General features: G+C 38.0%; 1 protein-coding gene and 1 pseudogene across 8 annotated transcripts in view; one reads left to right on the top strand and one right to left on the bottom strand.

Moving 5' to 3' along the window:
- The first annotated feature begins 5,443 nt into the window (after positions 1 to 5,443).
- Positions 5,444 to 22,963, top strand: part of TBC1D19 (TBC1 domain family member 19) — a 118,782-nt gene continuing 101,262 nt past the window's right edge. For 3 of the 7 annotated variants that reach the window (XM_081068690.1, XM_081068696.1, XM_081068689.1), the window contains exon 1: positions 5,444 to 5,710. In XM_081068690.1, coding sequence (XP_080924816.1) covers positions 5,612 to 5,710 — 99 coding nt within the window. In that variant the 5' untranslated portion in view covers positions 5,444 to 5,611. The remainder of the gene's footprint in view (positions 5,711 to 22,963) is intronic. The other 4 variants (XM_081068692.1, XM_081068693.1, XM_081068691.1 and 1 more) reach the window with 3 other exon arrangements.
- On the bottom strand, positions 9,877 to 10,696 carry LOC308495983 (developmental pluripotency-associated protein 4-like; annotated as a pseudogene). The gene has a single exon. The product of its transcript is annotated as a developmental pluripotency-associated protein 4-like (transcript).

The raw sequence follows: 22,963 nt of genomic DNA, 5'->3' as shown, positions 1-22,963 counted from the left end.
CACTTTTATCTCTAATTGGGTTTATAAGACTAAAGTGGGACCTGAACATTTTTGAGGCAAAAATGACCCTCCCTTTTCTCAGAGAGGAAATGTGATGCTAAGCAAACCACATACAAATCACAGCTCTATTATTATACACTTTATTGTGACTTTTGATAATCTAACTTTCAAGTCTTAGTTTGCTAGTCTGTAAAATTTAGAGACAATAACCCCTACCTTGTAAGGTGTTCCAAGGGTTAAATGAGATAATATTAGTTTTTTTCCCCTCCATGTTGAATCTCTACAGCTCTGAAGTTAAAAAATAAAAAAATATAAACAAATAAACAAACAAATAAATAAATAAGAGAAAATACACAATGACAACAACAAACCATGCACACGAAAAATAAACATTCTTGAATCATGAGTATGCATGAGACATCATCAGAAAACTCGGCTATGAACTTGGAAGCTCTGCTTCCCTCTTGTTGTGAGACTTGAAACAATTCTATTAATTTTACTCTTGAAAAGAGCAAACTTCACTCTTGTCAAAAGGAAATGAAAATTTTGACTTCCCAAGTTTGCTCTAATTTGGACAGTCTATGTTACAGGAAAATAAAAAGTAATTATGAAATTTATTTTAAAACTTTACACCATTACTCATATCTTAAAAACCTTAAAATGTGCTTTTCAACCATCCACATTTCCTGTCCCCTTTTTTTATATGTATTGTGAAGTTGTTACAGCAAACGAGTCAGTTGAGATGGAACCATTTATTTATCTGATGTAATATGTCAATGTCAATGACAATCATTTAAAGTGTTTCCAGTATATTTTGATATTAAATAACATCACACACATATACACATGCACACGTGCACACACACACAGTCTTACTAAAATACTAGTGGTGAATCAGAGCCACCTCTCTCTGCCCCCTAGGGGTTGTGGTTTGACTTTGCCATCTTCCTTTTCCCTTATGAAAAGTGCTATTTGACATGTATGTTATGTTTAGTTCCATGAATTAAACTTTGTTTTGTTTGGGGAATCTGGGGAGAGTATCACTCCTTGTTAAAAACCAGCACAATGGACCACTGGACGTAGAAGCCTGCCAAGGGGCACCCCAACAGTGGAGTCCAATTCATCAGGGCCAAACCAGAAACAGAAGACCAATACAGCAGTGTAAGGGGCCAGAGACCCTCATAAACCAGAAAATCAGAGTTGAAGTGCTGTAGAGACGGTCACAATGTTAGGGAGACAAAAAGGGGTCCAAGTAAAACGGGACTTTGTGGAGGGAGGTGTGACTACAACAAGGGCTATTAAGGAATTATACTAAGAAGACAGATACCTCTTGTGATGGTTAACTTTGTATGTTAGTTAACCTGGTTGGATTATAGTGCTCAGTTGTTTGGTCAAACACTAATCTAAATGTTGCTGTGAAGATCTTTGGTAGATATGGTTAGCACCTACAATCAGCTGACTATACATAAAGCAGATTGCCCTCTGTAATGTGGGTGGGCCTCATCCAATCAGTTGAAGGCCTTCAGAGGAAAAACGGGTGTTTCCTGGTGAAGAAAGAATTCTGTTTCAGGACTGTAACCTAGAAATCCTGCCCGAGTTTCCAGCCCACTGCCCTAAGGATTTTGGACTCACAACTGCAATGTCAAGTCTTACCTGAATTTCCAGCCTGCTGAGCTGCCCTACAGATTTCAGATTCTCCAGTCCTCACAATCATGTGAGTCATTTTTTAAAAGTGAATCTATCGATATCTATATATCTATATCTGTATCTGATTTCTCCATTTGGTTCTGTTCCTCTGGAGAATCTTGACCTCTGTTGTTATTTTTCTTCTCTAATGTAAAGATGTAAAGTTTGGAAGACCGCTTGGCTGAAAGTTTGGACTTAAAGCAGCAAGACTTCAGTCAAGCGGCCCCATCTAAAGAAAATTGTTGATGGTCATTCTTTCCTATGACGAGCACTTAAGAAGTACCTGCTACCTTTTAGGCACCATATTAAGTACTAGACTTAGGTTAGGTTCACACTTCATTGCCTGGGGCCAGAGGCATGAAAGACAGGAAAATGGACGAGAGCATGTTTCGATACTCAGCCTGGTCTCAGGAATAAGATATGACCACCTTTACAAACAGAGGTGGCAAGTAGAATCAGAAGGGGTTTGTTTTTTCAAGAGGGCTTTTGTGAGCCTTGGGATTTAAGCATGTCTGGTGTTTTGCAGTTGTGGGAACACAAGAAGCAGCACCCTGGACAGTGGCTTTGGGGCATCAGACATCACTGAAGCAGGCAGAGCACATCGCAGGCAGAGTTTTTCCTAATCATGCATGTGCCACTTCCTGAAGACTTCCGGAAGTCACGGGGAGAGACTTTGAAGAGGAGCCTGATGTTTTATTCCAGCAAATGAGAGCTAACCATCCAGCAACAGGTAATTGATATCACTATGAGCTCATTTGTTCACAAAGACAGCGAGGTCTGTGACATTCATGATACAACACACGTAATACTTTTTCTTAATTTTAAGTCAATTCCTGACAGCACACAGTTCAATCTAACCTACAGGCCCAGCCTGCTAAGAGAAGTGTCTCCTACTAAAACAACAGTTGAAAATACTTTTCCTTGTAGATTATAGAGTTTATGCAAGTCATGCTCCTGTAAATAAAGTAATTACATAGGCCAATAAACCCTAAAGTGTGCCTCATTTTTGTGTTAGGCTGGCAGGGTGATTTCGATGTTGTCTACATCCTTTCTCATGTGAGGTCAGTAGTTTGCAAATATATCCCTCCACCCTGTCACCCACAGTGAAATCTGTAAATAGGTCTGAGAAAGGCAGGATTGGACCCAGAGCCCTACATGTGATGGCCCAGAAGTGTCTGTACTCTGAATTTGAGGGAATTTTGAGGAGACTTCTCTCTGCCTCTATTTTACTTTTGTCCCTTTTGATATAGTTTCAACTACTCAGATGAGATTGCTAGTCCTCTGTTAGACTGGATCGTGTTTCACTCTAAAATGGCAGGAATAGAATGTTTTCTCAACCGCCACCCATTCTGGCTAGCGTAAGGATTCCCAAAGCAAAGTTCTCCTTTGTGGCGTGGATATGGGAATCTACACCTTCTGTTTCTTATGCAACAGTGACCTCAAAGTATATCATTTCCAGATAGACATGGGGGAGACTAAAGGGGCCTGTCTACCATTACAGCTTTTTGTATACTGGTCTCACCATCCCTTTAGGACTGAGAATTCCTTGAGAGAAAGAACCATGTCTTACTCATCTTTGTATTCCTAGCGCAGAGCAATTGTTCTAAAAAGTTCTGCTAAATTGAATTGGAAAAAGAGAACAGAAGGCGTTCTAGAATTGAATTATGCTTCAACACACCTGCTTCTATCTATGTAAGAAAAACTTTTTATGTTAGAATTAAGATTTTTTTTTTGCTTGAGCATGCCTTCAGAATCAAATCCAGACTTCTTAGTTGTTGCTTTAAGACTACAAATTGTTCTCCCCTTTAAAATAATTTAAAGCCTCTACCTGTGCAAAAAATTGTGCTGGGCACTTGGGCACTTTCATGTATTTTGCTACATTTATTTCATTACTTTCCATTCATTCCCTTGTCAATAGACCAGGGCATTATTTTTATTTACTTATCTCAATTTTCATATTTAATTTATTCATACTTATTGATATTTTAATGGTAGGTACTTTTGTTCTTCATAATAACTCATCAGGTGGGTAATTTGCCCTCTTGTTACAGATTAGAAAGCTGAAACTCTGAGTGGGGAAGGGACTCGTGCAGTCCCAAAGGTACATGACAGTAAGGGAGCTAGGCTGTTTTCTGACTCCAGGAATCATGTCTTTTCTTCTGCTCCACAGTTTTATCTTCTTTCCCCTCTATGACTTTTAACCCTCTCAACATAAACATCCTTACCTCTTTAGCTATCAGTCACCTCTCTCCTTTCAACTCAAAAGAACTATCTCCATAGTTTTGTTTTCTGGTTCAAAGTGAGGTTTGTGCTGGGAGATTCATGAATGAGTTGGGTGTTGGGATGGAGAGATGATAAAGAGTTGAGGAGATTTACTTATCTGCAAATTTGAGAAAATCTGAGTTGTGGGGAAATGTTTTGTAGAGAAACCACATGTTTTGTGGAGAAACTACATGTTTTGTAGAGTCTGTCATTAATTGCCTTTAAGTACTTTCCCCCCACCGCCCACCTTTCTCTTCCCAAAGTTGTTTTAATAAACAAACCTGATGAAGCAGGTTTTTTGGAATCTGTATTTGCCATCACAAGATTCTGAACAGTGGTGTTATGAATGTCAGGGTGTCGTGTAAAGAGGCCAAGGGTCCAGTACCTTTGAATATCTATTGTTTACCTGCTCTTGCCTTTTGCTGTTCAGAGTGCAGTCCTTGGATCAACAGCATCACAATATCCTGGGAATTTCCAGAAATGTAGCTAAGCAATTCTCGCTAGTAGAATCTTCTGATCCCTACGCACATTAAAGTTTAATGTAGTTTAGCTAGAGTTTTGCAGCAATCTTGGTCTGTTCTCTTGGAATCTTACCTTTGCTTTGCTTAAAATAGATGCATATACTCATTTGAAATAAACCCTTGATGATTTTGACAAGGTTATTCCAATGTGCGTATTATTTCATAAGCCTTTTTTTTTCTAGCTTCCTTTGGGAATGCCATTAAATTCGTGAAATCAGTTACTTCTAGTTCTCCTAAGAATCTTTGATATGTTTCCCTGAAGGCAAGAACCATGTTGTATTTACCTTTGTATGGAAATACAGGTTCTTGTATGTAAATACTCAATAAGTTGAAAGCTGGATGAAATTTGAAGGAAAGCTGATTGAATGAATGAATACATGGAAGAAGAGAATCTAGATGGTACATTTCTTGAAGACTGGGGCAATGACTCAGTCATCCTTGAATTGCCTATGTGTCCCAGAAAACCTGTCAATAAACGCTTCCTGGTTAAGTTGTTAGATGAGAAGTCCTTGACTGTTTATTCCTGGCATAAGACCACAGAGAAATAAAATGGGTTGCAAAGGACAGTGCTAGGTACCTTCACAGTTTTTATTCTCAGCTAGTCATCACAACATCCTGTGAACTGGGTAGATGAGTTCTGAAATGTAAGAACCTGGCCCAAGGTCACACAGCTGGTGTCAGACCTGATAATTCTTGCAAGTAACAATTCCTCATGTCATTGTGTGCATAGCCCCGTTTCTTGCGGAGATTGAAAGGTGGAAGATGAATGATCCTTTATAAGAAAATACAAAAATAAACAACTCCCTGAGTTCCCCTCGTACATCGGAGGCGCTGTGCCTTTGGAGGAAAGAGCTCCTCTTCTTGCCTTTAAACTACAGACGACGCAGGAACAATGCAATAAAAAGCTACTCCTTGGCAGGTCGTTTTCTGCAAGCGGAACGCAGGTGCTGGGACCGTCAGGCGCGGGGGGAACCAGAGAGGAACGGACACAAGGCCCGGCGGTTGCTTGGTAACGCCCGCTGGAGGAGTCCCAGCGTAATAAGGTCCGGGAGAAGTGTCAGCAGCCCTAAGTGGGACCCCGTAGCCCGTTCTCTTGGCGCCGGCGGCCTGTCCCCGCTGCTGGGCGGGCTAGGGCAGGGGCAATGTTGCAGGAGGAGTCGGATCTATCTCTCATTATTGCTCAGATAGTTCAGAAGCTCAAGGGCTCCAATTTGTACGCTCAGTTGGAACGGCAGGCCTGGGTAAGTGAGGCAGAGAGTGGGCAGGGACGGGGACGGGCGGGGCCGCGGCGGGGCCGGTGTCCCCCCTCCCCCACCCCTCCCCTACCCCTTCCCCCACCCCCTCCCCCACCCCCTCCCCCACCCCGCGGGCCTGCGCCAGCCGCCCCCGCTGGTCCCTCCAGCTCCGCTCCTGTGCACGGAAAACCTCCCTTCCAGGTGGAAGGCCCACTGGCTCAGCCTCGTGCGTGGGGTAATAGATTTTTACAGAAGGGTGGGGCGCATCGTGCCTTTCTTCTGGCCAGAGAAACGCTGAGGCTATTCCTTCATGTTGTGGTCCATTACGGGGTTTGACTGTTTTAACAGCTGGACTCAGGGGCGGTAGGTTGGAGCACTCCTTCCTTTGAATGTTCTGCAGGTGGGTTTGGGCCCCAGGTGCCTTTTGACTTGAGTGTCAGCCTGGCACCTTGTTGCCCTGTACCCTCCCTGCAATAATAATCTCTCTATCCATCTACCCCTGCGTTTAGTATTTTCCAGTGAGCTAGGTTCTTTGGATGCAGAGATTGACCAGGAGATCTTCGCCTGTGTGTGTGTGTGTGTGTGTGTGTGTGTGAATGTCATATAAATGGAGCCATACAGGATGCACGTTTTTGTGCCTGGTTTCTGTCATTTAGCATGATGCTTTTGAGATGCATCATGTGGTTGACATTTCAGTAGCTCTGTTCCTTTTTGATTGCTAAGTAGTATTTCATTGTTTGGATACACCACTACTTGTTTATCCATGCATTGGTTGCTGGGCATTTCGGTTATAATGAGTTGTTTCTGGTTATAGAGATTATGAGCCAAGCTGATATATACATTTTAATACATGCAAGCCGATATATAGTTTATAGGTTTTTGTTTGAATATTTGTTTTCTTTTCTCTGGGATAAATACCTAGGAGGAGAATTACTGCAATGTATGGTAAGTGTATGTTTAATTTTATAAGAATCTGTCAGACTTTTCCAAATTAGATGTATGTAGCATTTTGTGTTTTCACCGCCAATTATGAGAGTTTCAGTTCTCTGCCTCCTTGCTGGTACTTGATGTCAGTTTTTTATTAATAAGTTTTTATTTATTAATTACACTTCTCTGGTAGGAGCATGATGATATCCCATTGTGGCTTAATTACATTTCCCTAACGACTAATGATATTGAGCATCTTACCATGTTTATATCTTTTTTGGTGAAGTATCCTGTTCAAATCTTTTGCCCATTAAAAAAATTGTGTTTGTTCTCTTATTGTTGAATTGTAAGGATTCTTTCTATATGATACAGTCCTTTATCAGACATGCATCTTGCAAATATTTTCTCCAAGTCTGTGGCTTATCTTTTTATTGTCTTAAACAGGTCTTTCAAATAGCAAAATAATTTAATTTTGATGACACATAATTTTTTTATCAATTTCTTCTTTTATGATTTGTGCTTTTTGTACCCTACTTAAGAATCTTTTACTGTTTTGTTCCAGAAGTTTTGTAGTTTTAGCTTTTATATTTGGATCTGTGATCCATTTTGAGCTAATTTTTTAATATGACGCAATGTAAAACTTTTTTTTTTTTCCATGTGGATGTCCAGTACTATACCTATTTCTTTCTAATGCCTATTTGTTAATTTCCTTGGTACCTTTGTTGAAAATCGATTTAGTACACACACACACACACACACACACACACACACACACACTATTTCTGGCTCTCTATTCTGTTCCATTGATCAATTGTCTATCGCTATGCTAATAACCACACTTTTGATTTTTGTATCTTTAGAGTAAGTCTTGAAATCAGGTAACTCATTTTGTAAATTACTACAAAAAAACTTGCGTGGATTTGGATTAGGATTCTGTTGAATTCTAGATCAATGTGGGGAGAATTGACCTTTTAACAATATTGAATTTTCTGACCCATGAATATCCTTTATCTCTCCATTTATTTATATCTTCTTTATTTTCTATTGTCAGTGTTTTACATTTCAGTATACGAATCTTGCAAATATTTTGTTAAGATTTTTCCCTAAGTATTTCATGTTTTTTATACTATTTTAAATGTTGACATTTCTTCTCATTTCAATATCCAATTCTTTCTTTTTTATTTTAAAATTAAAGTTTTTGTTTAGAATTTTTCAAACATAAAAGTTAGTACAACACAAATTTCCCCAATTATTCCAAAACATCCTTTTGACTAGAACTATATTTTATCATTCAAACCATAACACTTTAAAAAAGTAATATATAACTTGCCTATAGTAAAACATATTCTTCTTAAGCACAGAGCTCTGTGGATTTTTACATATGGATACGCCTAACGAACTCCCACACAAAACAAAGTAAGCTCATTTATTTATGCTGGGACAACAGGTATAATCAGGACTGTTTGCTTCCTTGTGAGTAGATTCCTGTTAGATCTTTTTGGCAAGAGAAGTATCAGTCGTATATTGTAGCCAATCAGAAAACACATTTGTTTGTATCATTCCCGGTGATAATTTAAATACTTGTTTAAGGTGGACATAACCAATTTTTGTCTTTAAGCCCCATTCTTGCCAAATGTAGAAATTTACCTGAGGTACTTTAAGGTATATTAATTCCAATTCAGTGAATTAGTATTTAAAAAGTCTTCCCATCTATTTCCTTCTTCCCATCTCTGCTCCTTAGGGCTAGGGATCCTTGGAAATGTGCCCACTTCCACTTTTGCTTCCTGGCAGTGAGTGCACAGGCTTTCTTCATGCAGATTAATTTGCCTCAGTCAGCAGTGTGTTGGTCAGGAGCCCACTCCAGAGCTGTTACTTAGGCACCAACCCTTGGAGTCTTAACTGCCCCTTTGGAGCCAAGGGAAGGGTGGAGGGCTGATCCCAGATTTCTCACGTCACATTCCTATTGCATCTCACACCTTACACACATGAACACACCACACATGTGCTTGTGGGCACAGACATATTTTTGTGGCTGTTAACTTTAATTTTCAGATGGGAAAATGGCTTTTTGCTTAGCTCGCTCCAATCAAGATCATCACACCACAGGTCCCTTTGCAACGGAATTCATCTGAGGCTCAGAGTATATAGCTACAAATTGTCTCTCTTCCTTGAAACGATATTCTGGGACAGTAAGGGGGGGATAGAATAAAAGTAGTTAAAACTTTATAGGAATTTTAGGAAAGGCATGTGGATTTTAGGGAGAGTTGGGGAATACATATGACTTTAGAGATTTTTATCTTGCCAGGGGAAGTGAGGAGGGGTAAATAAACCATGTTAGTTGTAGAACATGATTTTATAGAGAGAGAATTTTAAGTTTATTTTAGTGTGTTAGGAACAGGGAGCTCTCTATAAGCAGAATCAGAAAGCAAAGTAAAATTCCCAAATTAATAAAGGCAGAGAGGAAAGAAATAGAATAGAAATTTGAGCAATCCAATGAAAAGAAGGAAAAAAGTTAAAAAGAAGTTAAAAAGAAGTAATGATTCAGAAGTAACCTTGAACATTTTTAATCAGTAAGAATATGCAAAACAATTACAAGTGGAAATAACCCTGACCAAGTGCCCTGTGTTTTTATCCCAGAGATGCATCATATCAGAGAAATCTCAGGTTAAGAAAACTTCGAAAAATGTTGTGTTGTATATTAAGAATGTATTTTGGGGAGTGGAGAGAATAACAACTTTCCCTTTGGCTTAAAATGGTCAAGAATTAGAAGCCACTGAACTCAGAATTAGAAGGCAGCAGCCCCCGGGGGAGTCGGGGGAGTCGGCATTCTGAGGGGGGAACCCAGGACAGCAGCACATTGTTTCTTCACTTTAACCCCTTCACAAGGCTCAGCTCCAGCTTCCCCTTTAAAAGAGCTGCTGAGGTCACTTTTATTTCAGAAGAGTAATCATTTGATAGAATTCACTTTTTCATCTTATTAACTTCAATGAATGATAATTTGTGAAATGCTTTTCCATTTTAAAACATAACACTCTGTATCCCAACCAATGCAGATACAAGACACCGTTGGGGGTCTGCGGGTAACATCTGCACCCCACCAGTCTGTGTGCCTTCGCTAAGCAGGAAGCATGCAGGGTGTGGAGCAGCCTGGAATTCAGCTGTCAGTAGCACCACGGAGTTAATAGCAGTCTCCTTTCCACCATTAATTATAATCATAGCTATATCCTTTACCCGGCATTGTAATCTCATTGGAGGCTTTGCAGCAACACCTTATTCCTATGAACACATTTGGGACACAGCATATTATCCTCCAGGTGCGAGGGTGGAAAGTTGCAGGCAGGCAGCAAGAAGAGTGCACACAGTCTCCCTTGTTTTTCAGGAATCCAGGTTTGCCCAGCGTAAGACTGTAGCTGGACCCAACCCTCTGTATCTGCTGGGAGACCTCGCCCGTGGACCACACATGACCTGACCAGAGGCCTCTTATGGCTCCACTGCCTCCATCTTCCCAGCTCCGGCTGCAGTTCTGGTCCAGGAGCAAACACATCCTCCAGGGCAGACGTTGTCACCACGACATTGCCCATTTCCTCAAGGAGAGCTCCCTTCCTCAGGAGGAACAGTCAGTTTAGAAGGATCAGAACTTTCCAGACTCATTCTCCCTTTCCCATCTTAAATCTCCTTTGTGATTTTTGTTAGGATCTTGGCCTCCATTACTGTGACAGGAACATCCTTCTGATTAGGGTGAGCATAATCGCAGAGTCTCTTACGTGTTTCCGATTTCAAGCCTTTGGTGTCCAGCTTTCATTGCTGGCACCAGGCCCTCACTATGTCTTGGTGAAGCAAGTTGACTGGTGGCAGTTTAGAGGGTAATGGAGGAATTGGTATCCTCATCTGAAGTCTTACTCTTTCATTGCCTTGTGCCATCTTTTTGTGGACAGGAAGCTCCACCATCTTTCACAGATCTTTTTCGATTGGTTCCCTTCCCTGAGCTTCTTGTGTACTTGGTTCACCCGCAGCCCGCTGTTCCTCTTCAGCTTGTGCTGAGACAGGCTGGAGTTTGCAAGTCATATTTTTCTCCCCTGCCTTCTTTGTGCAGTTTCAGTTCTTGCCTTTGCATTCTCCAAACTCAGAAAAGAAGCTGAGATTGATAAAAATAAAATCTTTCCAATTGTTTCTTGTTTGTATACAGAAATGCAATTGATATTTGTCTATTTACTATGTATCCTGCGACCTTACTAAACTTACTCAGTTATAGTACCTTTTTTGCAGATTGCTTAGGATTTTCCAAGCACGTTTCATATGTGAATAAAGATAATTTTTACTTCTTTTTTTTTATCTGCATGCCGTTTATTTCGTTTTCTTGCCTTGTTACACTGGATAGTGCCTCTGGTGCAATGTTGTATAGGTGCTTTTTATTAGGTTGAAGAAGGTCTGTTCTATTCCTTAGTTTCTGAGAGTTTTATTGTGAATGAATGTTGAATTTTGTTTAGTAATTTTCATATATCTGTAAAGATGCTCATGTGATTTTTCTTTTTAGTATGTTGATATAGTGAGCAATATTGATTGGTTTCGAATTTTGAACCAATTTTGCATTCCTGAGATAAATTCCACTCTGTTACAATGCATTATCCTTTTTTATATACTTCTTGATAAGATTTGCTAATATTTTGTTGAAGATTTTGCTTGCATTTTCATTAAAAAATGGTTTATAGTTTTAACATCTCTGTCTCGTTTTGATATCAGATAATGCTGATCTCATAAACCGAGTTGGGAAGTATTCCCTTTGTTCCTTTTCTGGAAGGAGTTGTGTGGAATTAATATTATTTCTTCCTTACGTGTCTGGTAGAATTCTGAGTAAGGTCATTAGGGCCTGGAGTTTCCTTTGTGGGAACATTTTTAATAAAAAATTTAATTAGTAAAATATATGCAGGGCTATTTAGGTTATTTATCTTGTTGAATGTTCCATGTGTACTGGAAAAGCATTAGTATTCTGCTGTGGCTTTTCTATAAATATCCATTAGGTCAAATAGATTGACAGTTTTGTTCCAGTGTTCTCTGTCCTTACTGAGTGTGGCGGCTTCAGTCAATACAGCCAGGAGGCAAGCCAGGTTCACGTTTTGTTAGTACTGTCATTGGCTTGCGTGCGCCACAGGCTTCAGATTTGGTGTACTGCTGTCACTTTGTCCTTAGAAGGGGCTGGGGGCATTAGAGGGCTCTTCTCAGTGTTTCTACTACATCCGCAGCTTGCATCAGTCTCTGCTTCTCTGTGGCACAGGGACGCCTCTCTCCATCTCCTAGTCCTTCCTCAGCAGTTGTTTGGTACTCAGTCCTGACTCACGCAGGTACAGATGTCCTCTATTCCCCTGGTCCTGTCCATGTGCGCTGGGCGTGGGTCTTTCTCAGTGTTTCTGCCTCTTCTGCCTTTGGCAGCCAAACTCTGCCTTGTATCTGTGGCAGGTAACAGGTGAAAGAGGAATCCTGTTCCTCCTAGTGCTGGCTTTCCTCTGCTTTGGGCTGGTGCAGGATCCTGGGCCCAGGAGAGTTTTCTTACCTTTCCATGCGGAAGATGATTTTTGCATCTATCTCACCCACAGAAGCAATGAATTATTGCCTTGTGTTCAAAGTGGTTTGGTTTCTGAACCCTCCCCTAAAGGTTTAAGGCTTTACTCTCACATCAGAGGAGAGCTTGGACAAGCTGACATTGTTTTATGCTTGTTCTGCAATGGCGGTCTATCCTTCTTGCACACCTGTGCCACAGAAAGGGCCTTTCTGCAGTTTCCCGCTCTTTCTCCAGTCTTTTTTGGGGGCACCTGGTAGAGACCTATGGAAAAGAGCGTGCAGGGGAGTGTGAATTCCCTTTGTGTTTTGGGCTCCCAGTCATTCTAAACTGACACGGTAGCCCACATCTAATCTATAACAGTTAAATTTTTAGTTGATTAGCCGACTCCTTCTTTCTCACTTGTATGATAGCCACCTTTTCCTCCTGTGCTCTGCCAAAGGTAAAATATAATAGTTTGGAGTTCCCTCTTGTTACTCTTTAGAATTTAATTCACTTGACTGTCTTACATCTTCAGTTTTCTGATGGGTTCAAAAATTATGATTTTGTAGATTATACCACTTTTTCTCATTGTTAGGGTGGGAGTGACATTCCTTATACTGGCTTTTTTTATATCCTATGCATTAGCAGAGCTCTAGTAATAAGTGTTTAAGAATTATATCTGTATCCACGAGAAAGATTGGTCTATAATTTTCCTTTCTTGTAATGTCTTTGACAAGTCTTATATCAGGGTTATGCTGGCCTGATCAAATGAGTAGGGAAGTGTTCCTTTCTTTTTTATTCTCTATCTGCTGCAAGAGTATTATGAGATTGTTGTGTTTTGTGTTTTTTTTCTTAAAAGTTTGGAAGAATTCTCCAGTGAAACCTATGTCTCAGATTTTATTTGGGGAAGTTGTGTGTTTTTTTAAAAATTAGTAGACTTTATTTTTAGAATAGTTTTAGGTTTACAGAATAATTGAGCAGAAGATACAGAGTTTCCAGACATTCTTTCCCCCTGACACGTAGTTTTCCCTGTTATTAACATCTCGCATAGTGTGGTACATTTGTGGCAATTGGTGAAACAATATTGATAAATTATTATCAAAGTCCTCAGTTTACATCATGTTCACTCTTTATTTATTTATTTATTTACTTATTTATTTTTTAATTAAAATTATTGGGGTGACAATGGTTAGTAAAATTACATAGGTTTCAAGTGTACAATTCTGTATTACATCATCTATATGTCATACTGTGTGCTCACCACCCAAAGTCAGTTCCCATTCCATCACCATATATTTGATCCCCCTTACCCTCATCTGTCACCCTCCTCGCCTCGGACCCTCTGATAATGACTGAACTATGTGACCCAGCAATCCCTCTTCTGGGTATATATCCAAAAAATTTGAAAACATTTATCCGCAAAGATATGTGTGCTCTGATGTTCATTGTAGCTTTATTTACAGTGGCCAAGACATGGGAACAGCCATAGTGTCCTTCGATACGTGATTGGATAAAGATGTGGTACATACACACAGTGGAATACTATTCTGCCATAAGAAGAGATGACATAGTGCCATTGGTGACACATGGTTGGATCTTGAGATTATTATGCTAAGCGAAATAGAAAGTTGAGAACCGTATGATTTCACTGATGTGGGATATAAAACTGAAAGCAACAAAGGAACAAGACAAACAAATAAACAAAAATTCATAGATACAGGGTTCACTCTTTATGTTGTACGGTTCTATGGGTTTTGACAAGGTATAATGTCATGTGTCCACTATTCCAGTATCTTATAGAATAGTTTCTTTGCCTTGAAAATCTTCTGTGCCCCACCTACCCATTCCTCCCTCTTCTCCCAAGCCCCTGGCAACCACTGATTGATTGATTTATTTTTTACTGTCTCTATAGTTTTGTTTTTAAGAATATAATATAGTTGGAATTATACCTTATTTAGGCTTTTCTAACTGGCTTCTTTCACTTAGCAATATATATTATGTTCCTCTATGTATTTTTTTCTGAATAATATTTTATCGTGTGGATGTATCACAGTTTGTTTATATATTCACCTATTGAAGGATGTCTTGGTTGTTTCCAAGTTTTGACAGTTGTGAATAAATACAGCTGCTATAAACATTCCTGGGAAGATTTTTGTGTCAACAAACGTTTTCAACTCCTTTGGCGTGATTGCTGGACTATGTGGTTAAGACTATGATTAGCTTTGTTAGAAACTGCCAGCTATGTTATAATATCTCACTGTTATTTAAATTTGCAATTCCTTAATGGCACATGATACTGAGCATCTTTTCATTTGTTTATTTGCCACCCATACGTCCTCTGTTCAGATCTTTTACACATTTTTTTAATTGGGTGTTTTGTTATTGTTGAATTTTAAGAGTATGTAATATGTGTCAGGCACATACTAGGCCCAGGGGATACAACAGTGAATAAGATAAAGTTCTGCCCTCATGAAGAGACGATAGTGTTACAAATAAATGCAGGTTTACAATCCACTATCTAAAACCTGGGGCCAGATATGTTTTGGAATTCATATGTTTTTCCAGTTTTTGAAAGTTAATTGATGCCTATGCTGTATATTATTTAATAGCCTACCATGGTCTTGCAGTATCTTGTAATTATACACATTAATATTTGTGGAGAAAAATGTATGAATTTTCACACTAAGTGTGGTAAATAAAGGATTAAATAGTCTCATGTCAATTCAGGTCAGATCACATTTTGCTGTTAAATGAATTTAAGTCAGGACATATTTTGCCACCAATTCAGTTATGAAAAAACTTTGATTTTCAATGCTTTTCCAAGTTTTGGAATTTCAAATAAAGGATTACATATCTGTACATATAACATCAGACAGTTAATTGCCTTGATGTAATAAAAAGTCGAGCAAGGGCATAGAAAGAAAGATAAAGCAGGGTAAGGAGATGACTATATGGGACACTCATAAATGTGTATTTGACTAGTTCTTAAGAGAAATAAAACAATAGACCTATAATATTATAAATTTATAAAATATATAGAGATCTTTTAAAAGTAATGCAATCTTGGACTTGAAAAATATGTGATGACAACTTTAGTTTATATCCATTAGCATAAATTCTATATCCATTTAATAGAAATCGGCTAACTCTTAAAAGGCAATTTTACAATCAGCTTTGATAATATACTTTTAAACAATTGGATGTTTATTTGTTACATGTCTTTAAAAATTTATTCTAGAGGGCATTTTCCTGTCACCAGCGCTTTTTGGACTGCCTCCATTTTGTCTGTTTGAGTATACTCAGAAAGTGTTAGAGCAGTGTTGGTTCAACTTAATTAGAAAAATAAAAGCACACAGAACATGTCAAAACCAGTATAAATGATTTTTAGATTTTTCCCTATTGTATTATAATTAAACACGGACTGTATTGCAATATATCTTTTTATATATTGAAGTTTAATTATTTAAGATCTTAGTGTGATAACGTGGAGTTCTGTGTTTCTAAGAAAGGGTTAAGTTTTTTATTTCTGAGTTTCCTGAGTTACGTTGTTATGAAGTAAACCTGCATCTTAAAATTGAATTTGCTCACTCATCCTCTAGGCGCTAGAATAATAGCCTAAATCCAAGTTTGATGTCTACCACTTGATCAGCATTATTATTTTGGATTGTGTGTTATTTGTATTTAAAATGGACGTTGTGTAAAACCTCATGTCATTTCCATCCCATTAAGTATTTAGTAAGTCTTTTTGTTCAGATTGTTACTATAAGTAATAGAATTGTGAAAGGAAGAAAGCTGGGGAGAGAAGAAATAACATAAAGGATAGGATGTTGTCACAAGTCTAGAACCCCAGAGCATCTCAATGTCAGTGTCTCTTTACTAAAAAACTTACGAGATTATACTTCAAGTATTGTTTGTTTTGTATTCATCATTATCAGAAATAGGTACCGTGTACAGAGAATTTCAAGACCATAAAAAGGAGAGAAGAAGCTCTCCATTTATTATTTATTTTAGGGAAATGAAAATTAAATGGATTTAATTAAGTCAATTTCAAGTAAATATGTCTTTTGTAAGGCATGGATAGATAGAACATATATTGGTATTGAATTCCTGTGCCGTGATTAGAGCTTACTATCTTCTGTCTTTTTTTCTCTCTCTAGGGTGGTATTTGGCATATACTAGGGAAAGCTCCAGATTGCACTACTCCTGATGACATATAAATTAATAATTCAGGGACTCTGATTGTGTTTGGTGTAAGTCAAGGAGTGGTGTCATCCTCACTCATATGTTCCTTGGCTACTGCCACGTCCTTTTACCCTGGAAAGTAAGACAGTGAACAAATAAATTTCAAAATAAGGAACCTCTTGTCGTCATAGAATATACGTACTTGAGGGATAAGATAACTATTAAAATGTGGGTTTACTTTGCGTAAGTAAGTATATCTCTTCATGTTTTATTTCAGCACTGAGTTGCTCAGAGAAGTTCATGTAAGAGATTCTTGAATTAGAGAAGGCCAAGTTGAAATGAGAGGGAAAAGCTAGATTGCTAAATGTGAACTGCAGGCTGTTTCAGGCATAAAGTCTATTATGAAAGGAGGCTAAGACGTAAAGATGTGGGCAGAGTAAGGGGGGGTAAGACAGCCAGCCAGTGCTGGCAGAGAAGTGGATCAGCTTGGGGATATCAGCTAAAGAAAGTCAGTGAGGGAGCCATCTCTAGGTGAGAGAAACCAGAGCAGGGCTCCAGTTATACAACCCAGATTGAGCATAGGGCGTGGTCAGCTTGTACAGAGCCAAAATTTCCGACTAAATTTGAAACTAAAACTCATTCCTGTCTACAAGGCATGTCCACTGGAACGACTAAGATAATAGAAACAAATCTGGTCGATTCAAAAGTATTAGGAAGAAATGGGGATATCCAATTCCACGTGTTCTGATGAGCCTCTCTTCTGTGGTGGGGATGGACTCTTGAGAGAAATTAAACAAAGTCCAAAATAATTATGTTAATGATAAGTATGCTTGGAGATTGATGTGGGAGAGGGCATCATGTCCTTTCTTTAATCACACTTCTCCCTTAACTTTTTGTTTATGTCCCTCAATGCACTGTGAGTTCAAGAGTGAGGAGAACTCTGTCTTATTTTTCTTTTTATATCCAGCAACTGCCACACAGGACGTGTTCAAGTAATTGTTGGAAGAAGAATACAAATGAATAGGCTTATCGTAGTTTACAAATTATACTGCAAGGAAATGTCTGGGATGGAGAAGGTTTGGATGGCACCCAACATGGGACGATGGGAGTGAATTCCCAATGTAGGAACGGTGAGAAGGCCAAGCCCAAGTTCTCGGTTGGAGGGCGCTTCTAGGGAGACAAGATTAGATAGGCTGGGTCTAGATTTTTACAGGATTGTAAATGCCAGAATGAGTTGGCCTTTATTCTATAGGCAGGGAAGGGGTCAATGAGGCATTTTGAGGAGGGTGGTTTTTAGGAACATTCATCTGGTACCGGTGAGATGGACAGGAATAGAGCCGAGCGTTCCAGCTCCATCCTCCACTTCGTTGCTTCCCACGTGCATTGGAGCTTCCACGTTCCCACAGCCTGTCAGTGCACGGGGCATCCCCACGCCTTTGCTCCCCTTGTCCAGTTCCTTCAGTGAGGTTTGCGCGTAATTGTTCCTTTCTCTATGGATGATACCTCTGCTGTAACATATTTTCTTTCTTATAGTGCAATTAGTTGTGTTTTTTTATTGGCTCTTTTCTTTTCTGGACTAAAATTCCAGGGAACAAGGACAGTGTCTTATTTGTTTTGTGTTTCCCATGGGGGTTTGCAGGTGCAGATCAAAGGAACCTGTAGTGCGAATGCATTCACTGAAAACATACTTCTGAAGTACTGTGTGACAGCTAGTGTGCTGGGGGTTGGGGACAGTGATGTAAGACACTTGTCCTCAAGAAGCCTATAGTCCAGTGCAGTGGTTCTTAAAGTATGGTCTGTGGACGGACCCCTGGTGGTCCCTAAGACACTTCCAGGTCAAAACTAGTTAATATACTATACTATACTATACTATAATATAATATAATGCAATAATACCTGTTTTAAAAAAGAAAATCTTATTGTGCTGACATTTGTGCTGATGGTAAAAAGCAATGGCAGTGGATTTAATTGCTAGTGTCTTAGCACAAATGAGGGAACTGGTACCAAACTGTACTAGTAGTCATTATACTCTTCACCACCACACATTTACAGTTAAAAAAAAAAAAGCCAGTTTTACTTGACTGTCCATGATGAAACAGTAAACAATTATTAATTATATTAAATCTCATTTCTTCAATCCACATCATTTTAATATTCTGTTTCAGGAAATAGAAAGTATGCATAAGGCACTTCTGCTGTATATTAAAATAAGATGATTATTTAGAGGAAAAGCACTCCTGCAATTAATTGATTTGAGTTACAAGCAGAGCTACTTTTTTGTTGTTGTTGTTAATGAAACACCATTTTTACTTAAAAGAGCAATTGACAAACTATTGTTATTCAGACTTAGGTATTTGGCAAATATTTTCTCTAAAATGAGCAAAGTGAGCCTCACTTCAAGGAAACCATTATGTGTTGCCAATGATAAAATTCAAGCTTTAAATAAATATTAGATTCTGTAAAACTTGTATCCACCACTGTGAACTTGATGGCTTCCCAATACTTAAAGATTTTTCTAATGATATTGATGGTGATATTAAGGAATGTTACTTTTTGGATATTCTTTAATGAAATGTGTCCACTGCGTCACTTAGTTAATTGATATATTTGAAATGATCAATGCTTAATGTTACAAAATCATGTATAGGTAGAAGATTGATTCAAAGTGCAAGGCAGATCAATCATGTTTATGTAATAAAGTATGAAAAGCTTATTGATATTCAGATTCAACATTGCAACTAATCTTGAGGAAATTACTACTTGTCAAATTTTGGTGTACTATAAAAGGAGAATATCAGCCTTATTAGGAAAGGACATTACAATATCTTTCTCTTTTCCGGTTACATATCTGCGTGACACTGATTTTTTTTCATATACATCGATCAGAACAAGCTGGTGTCACAGATGGAATATCACAGCAAATTGAAGAATCCAGCTATCTTCTATTAAGCCAAACATCAGATTTGCAAAAATGTAAAACAGTGCCTCTTTTTCTCATTCATTTTTGTTTCTGAAAATACAGTTCTTTTAAATAAAAATATTTAGGTTAATAAACAATACATATTGTTATTTTTAGATGAGTTAAATGATTTTTATTTTGGTAAAATATACATAAGATTTACCATTTTAGCCCTTTTTAAGTGTATAGTTCAGTGATATTAAGTATATTCACACATCTCCAGAACTTTTTCATCATCCCAAACTGAAAGTCTGTACCCAGTAAACACTAACTCCCGATTTCCTGACCCCCACAGCCCCTAGCGACTACCATTCTACTTTCTGTCTATTTGAATTATTATAAGTGGGATCATATGGTACAGTAAGTCCTCACTTAACATCATAGATAGTTTCTGTGTTTATAAGTAAAATGATGTATAATGAAACCAATTTTACCACAGGCTAATTGACATAAACGAGAGTTAAGTTCCGGTGGCATCTCATCAATGTTATAATGAAATGGCGTTGAACGAAATGATATTATTTGAGGACCTGCTATATTTGTTTTCCTGTGACTGGTTTATTTCACTTATAATATTCAGAGTTCATCCATGCTGTAGATATGTCAGAATTTTCTTCCTTTTTAAGGCTGAATAGTATTCCATTGTATGTGCATGCCAGTTATGTTTATGTATTCATTTGTCTGTGGACACTTGGTTTGCTTTCATATTTTAGCTGTTGTGAATAATGCTGCTGTGAACATGAGTGCACAGTATCTGTTCAAATCCCTGCTTTCAGTTCCTTCGAGTATGTACCCAGAATTAGAATTGCTGAATCAGACGGTATTTGAATTATTATTCTATTTTTTGAGGAACTACTGTACTAATAAGCAAAGAGGTTTAATTTTTGTTTTAATTTCTAATGCTGTAAATTATCAGTGGACACCATCCACTCTTAGATCATTAGTAATTTGTAAGAGTCCTGAGACTTAAACGTTTGAGACCAATCAATGGTCTAATGGAATGAATGAAGTGGTGAGGTCAGTTAGCATGTGACTAAAGTAGAGGACAAGTTGGACGGGACTTTGCTCAAAGAAGAATGGCCAGAGTGATAAGAAGAATCTGTTGTGGGAGGAGAACTTCAAGAACCTGGAAATATATGTGACCTTGAGAAGAGAAGCTTTTAGGAAAGACACAATAGCCATCTTTGAATATTTGTAGGTCTCTCACAGAAAAGGGATTAGGCTTATTTTCTGTGATCTTGGGGTGGAGGTGGGGTGACAAATTTTAGGGGGAATCAATTTTAGCTCATAATAAAGATTTTTTTATTAGTTCCAGGTGTATAAAACAATGTAATAGACATTTACACCCCTCACAAAATGATAACCCCCTCCCCCAATCTACTACCCCTCTGCTGTTGTATATAACTGTTACAATTCCGTTGACTCTATTCCCTATGCTGTACTCCATATCCTGTGATCATATCTATATATATAATATATATATATATATATTTTTTTTTTTTAAATTAATTATAGTTAACATTCCGTATTATTCAGCTTCAGCTTCAGGTGTCTAGTCCAGTGTCAGGCATCTACACAGTCTGTGAAGTGGTCCCCCTAATAAGTCTAGTGCTCATCTGATCTACAAAATCTTTACAAAATTATTGATTATATTCCCCAAACTGCATTTTATATCCCCGTGACTATGTTATGATTACTAATTTGTACTTTCTAATCCCTTTACCTTCTCCCCCATCCCCACCCATTTCCCACCTATCAACCCTCAGTTTTCTTCCCCCTATATCTCTGAGTCTATTTCTGTTTTGTTTTTTTGTTTATTCTGTTCTTTAGATTCTACATATAAGTGAGATCATATGGTATGTTTCTCTGTGTGACTTATTTCATTTAGCATAATATTCTCTAGGTACAACCATGTCGTTGCAAATTGTAAGATTTTATTCTTCTTTATGGCCGAGTAATACTCCATTGTATACATGTACCACAGTTTCTTTATCCAGTCATCCACTGATGGGCATTTCAGTTGTTACCGTGTCTTGGCTATTGTGAATAGAACTGCAGTAAACAGGGGTGCATATATTTTTTCAAATTAGAGTTTTGGATTTCTCTGGATAGATACCCAAGAGTGGAATTGCTGGGTCATAAAGTAGTTCCATTTTCAGTTTTTTGAGATGCCTCTATGCTGTTTTCCATAGTGGCTGCACCAGTCTGCAATCCCAGCAGCAGTGCATGAGGGTTCCCTTTTCTCCACATCCGCGCCAGCACTTGTTTGTTGATTTATTGATGGTAGCCATTCTGACCGGAGTGAAATGGTATCTCATTGTGATTTTATTTCCGTTTCTCTAATGATTAGTGATGGTGAGCATATTTTCATATGTCTGTTGGCCATTGTAGAGAAATGTCCTTTGCCCATTTTTAAAATTGTTTGTTTGTTTTTTTGGTGTTGAGCTGAATGAGTGTTTTATAAATATTAGATATTAACCCACTGTCAGATGTATCATTGGCAAATATCTTCTCCCATTCAAGAGGATATCTTTTTGTTTTATTGATTATTTCCTTTGCTGTAAAAAATTTTTTAGTTCGATGTAATCCCATATGTTTATTTTTTCTTTTGCTTCCCTTGCCCGAGGAGATATATCAGTAAAAATATTACTCAGGGTAATGTCTGTAAATTTACTTTCTACATTTTCTTCTAGGAGTTTTATGTTTTCGGATCTTATGTTTAAGTCTTTAATCCATTTTGAATTTATTCTTGTACATGGTGTAAGGAGGTGGTCCAGCATCATTTTTTGGTATGTGTCTGTCCAGTTTTTCCAGCACCGTTCATTGAATAGACTGTCTTTACCCCAATGTAAATTCTTGCTTCCGTTGTCTTAGATTAAATGACCATATAGGCATGGATTTATTTCTGGGCTCTGTATTCTATTCCATTGATCTATGTGTCTGTTTTTATGCCAATACCATGCTGTTTTGATTACTATAGTCTTGTAGTATGATTTGATGTCAGGTAGCATGATACCTCCCACTTTGTTCTTATTTCTCAAGATTGCTATGGCTATTCAGGGTCTTTTATAGTTCCATATAAATTTTAGAATTATATGTTCTAGTTCTGTGAAAAATGTCATTGGTAATTTGATAGGGATTGCGTGGAATCTCTATATTGTCTTAAGTAGTATGAAAATTCTAACTATATTAATTATTCCTATGCATGAGCATGGTATATGTTTCTATTTATTTGTATCTTCTTTAATTTCTCTCTTCAGTGTCTTATAATTTTCTGAGTACAGGTCTTTTACTGCCTTGGTTAAATCTATTCCTAAGTATTTTATTGTTTTTGAAGCAATTATAAATGGGATTGTTTTCTTAATTTCTCCTTTTGATAGTTTGTTATTGGTGTATACAATTGCTACTGATTTCTGAATATTAATTTTGTATCCTGCTACTTTACTAAATTCACTTATCAGTTCTCATAGTTTTTTGGCGGACTCTTTGGGTTCTCTATGTGTAGTATCATGTCATCTGCATATAACGACAATTTTACTTCCTCCTTTCCTACTTGGAAGTCTTTTATTTCTTTTTCTTGTCTGATTGCTGTGGCTAGAACTTCCAGACTAAGCTGAATAAAAGTGGTGAAAGTGGGCCTTTTAAAGTCCTCTAA

Source organism: Rhinolophus hipposideros, assembly GCF_964194185.1.
Source record: "Rhinolophus hipposideros genome assembly, chromosome: 1".
NCBI lineage: Eukaryota > Metazoa > Chordata > Mammalia > Chiroptera > Rhinolophidae > Rhinolophus > Rhinolophus hipposideros.
Note: the sequence above shows the minus strand (reverse complement) of the source record. Positions and strands in the feature narration are given on the sequence as shown.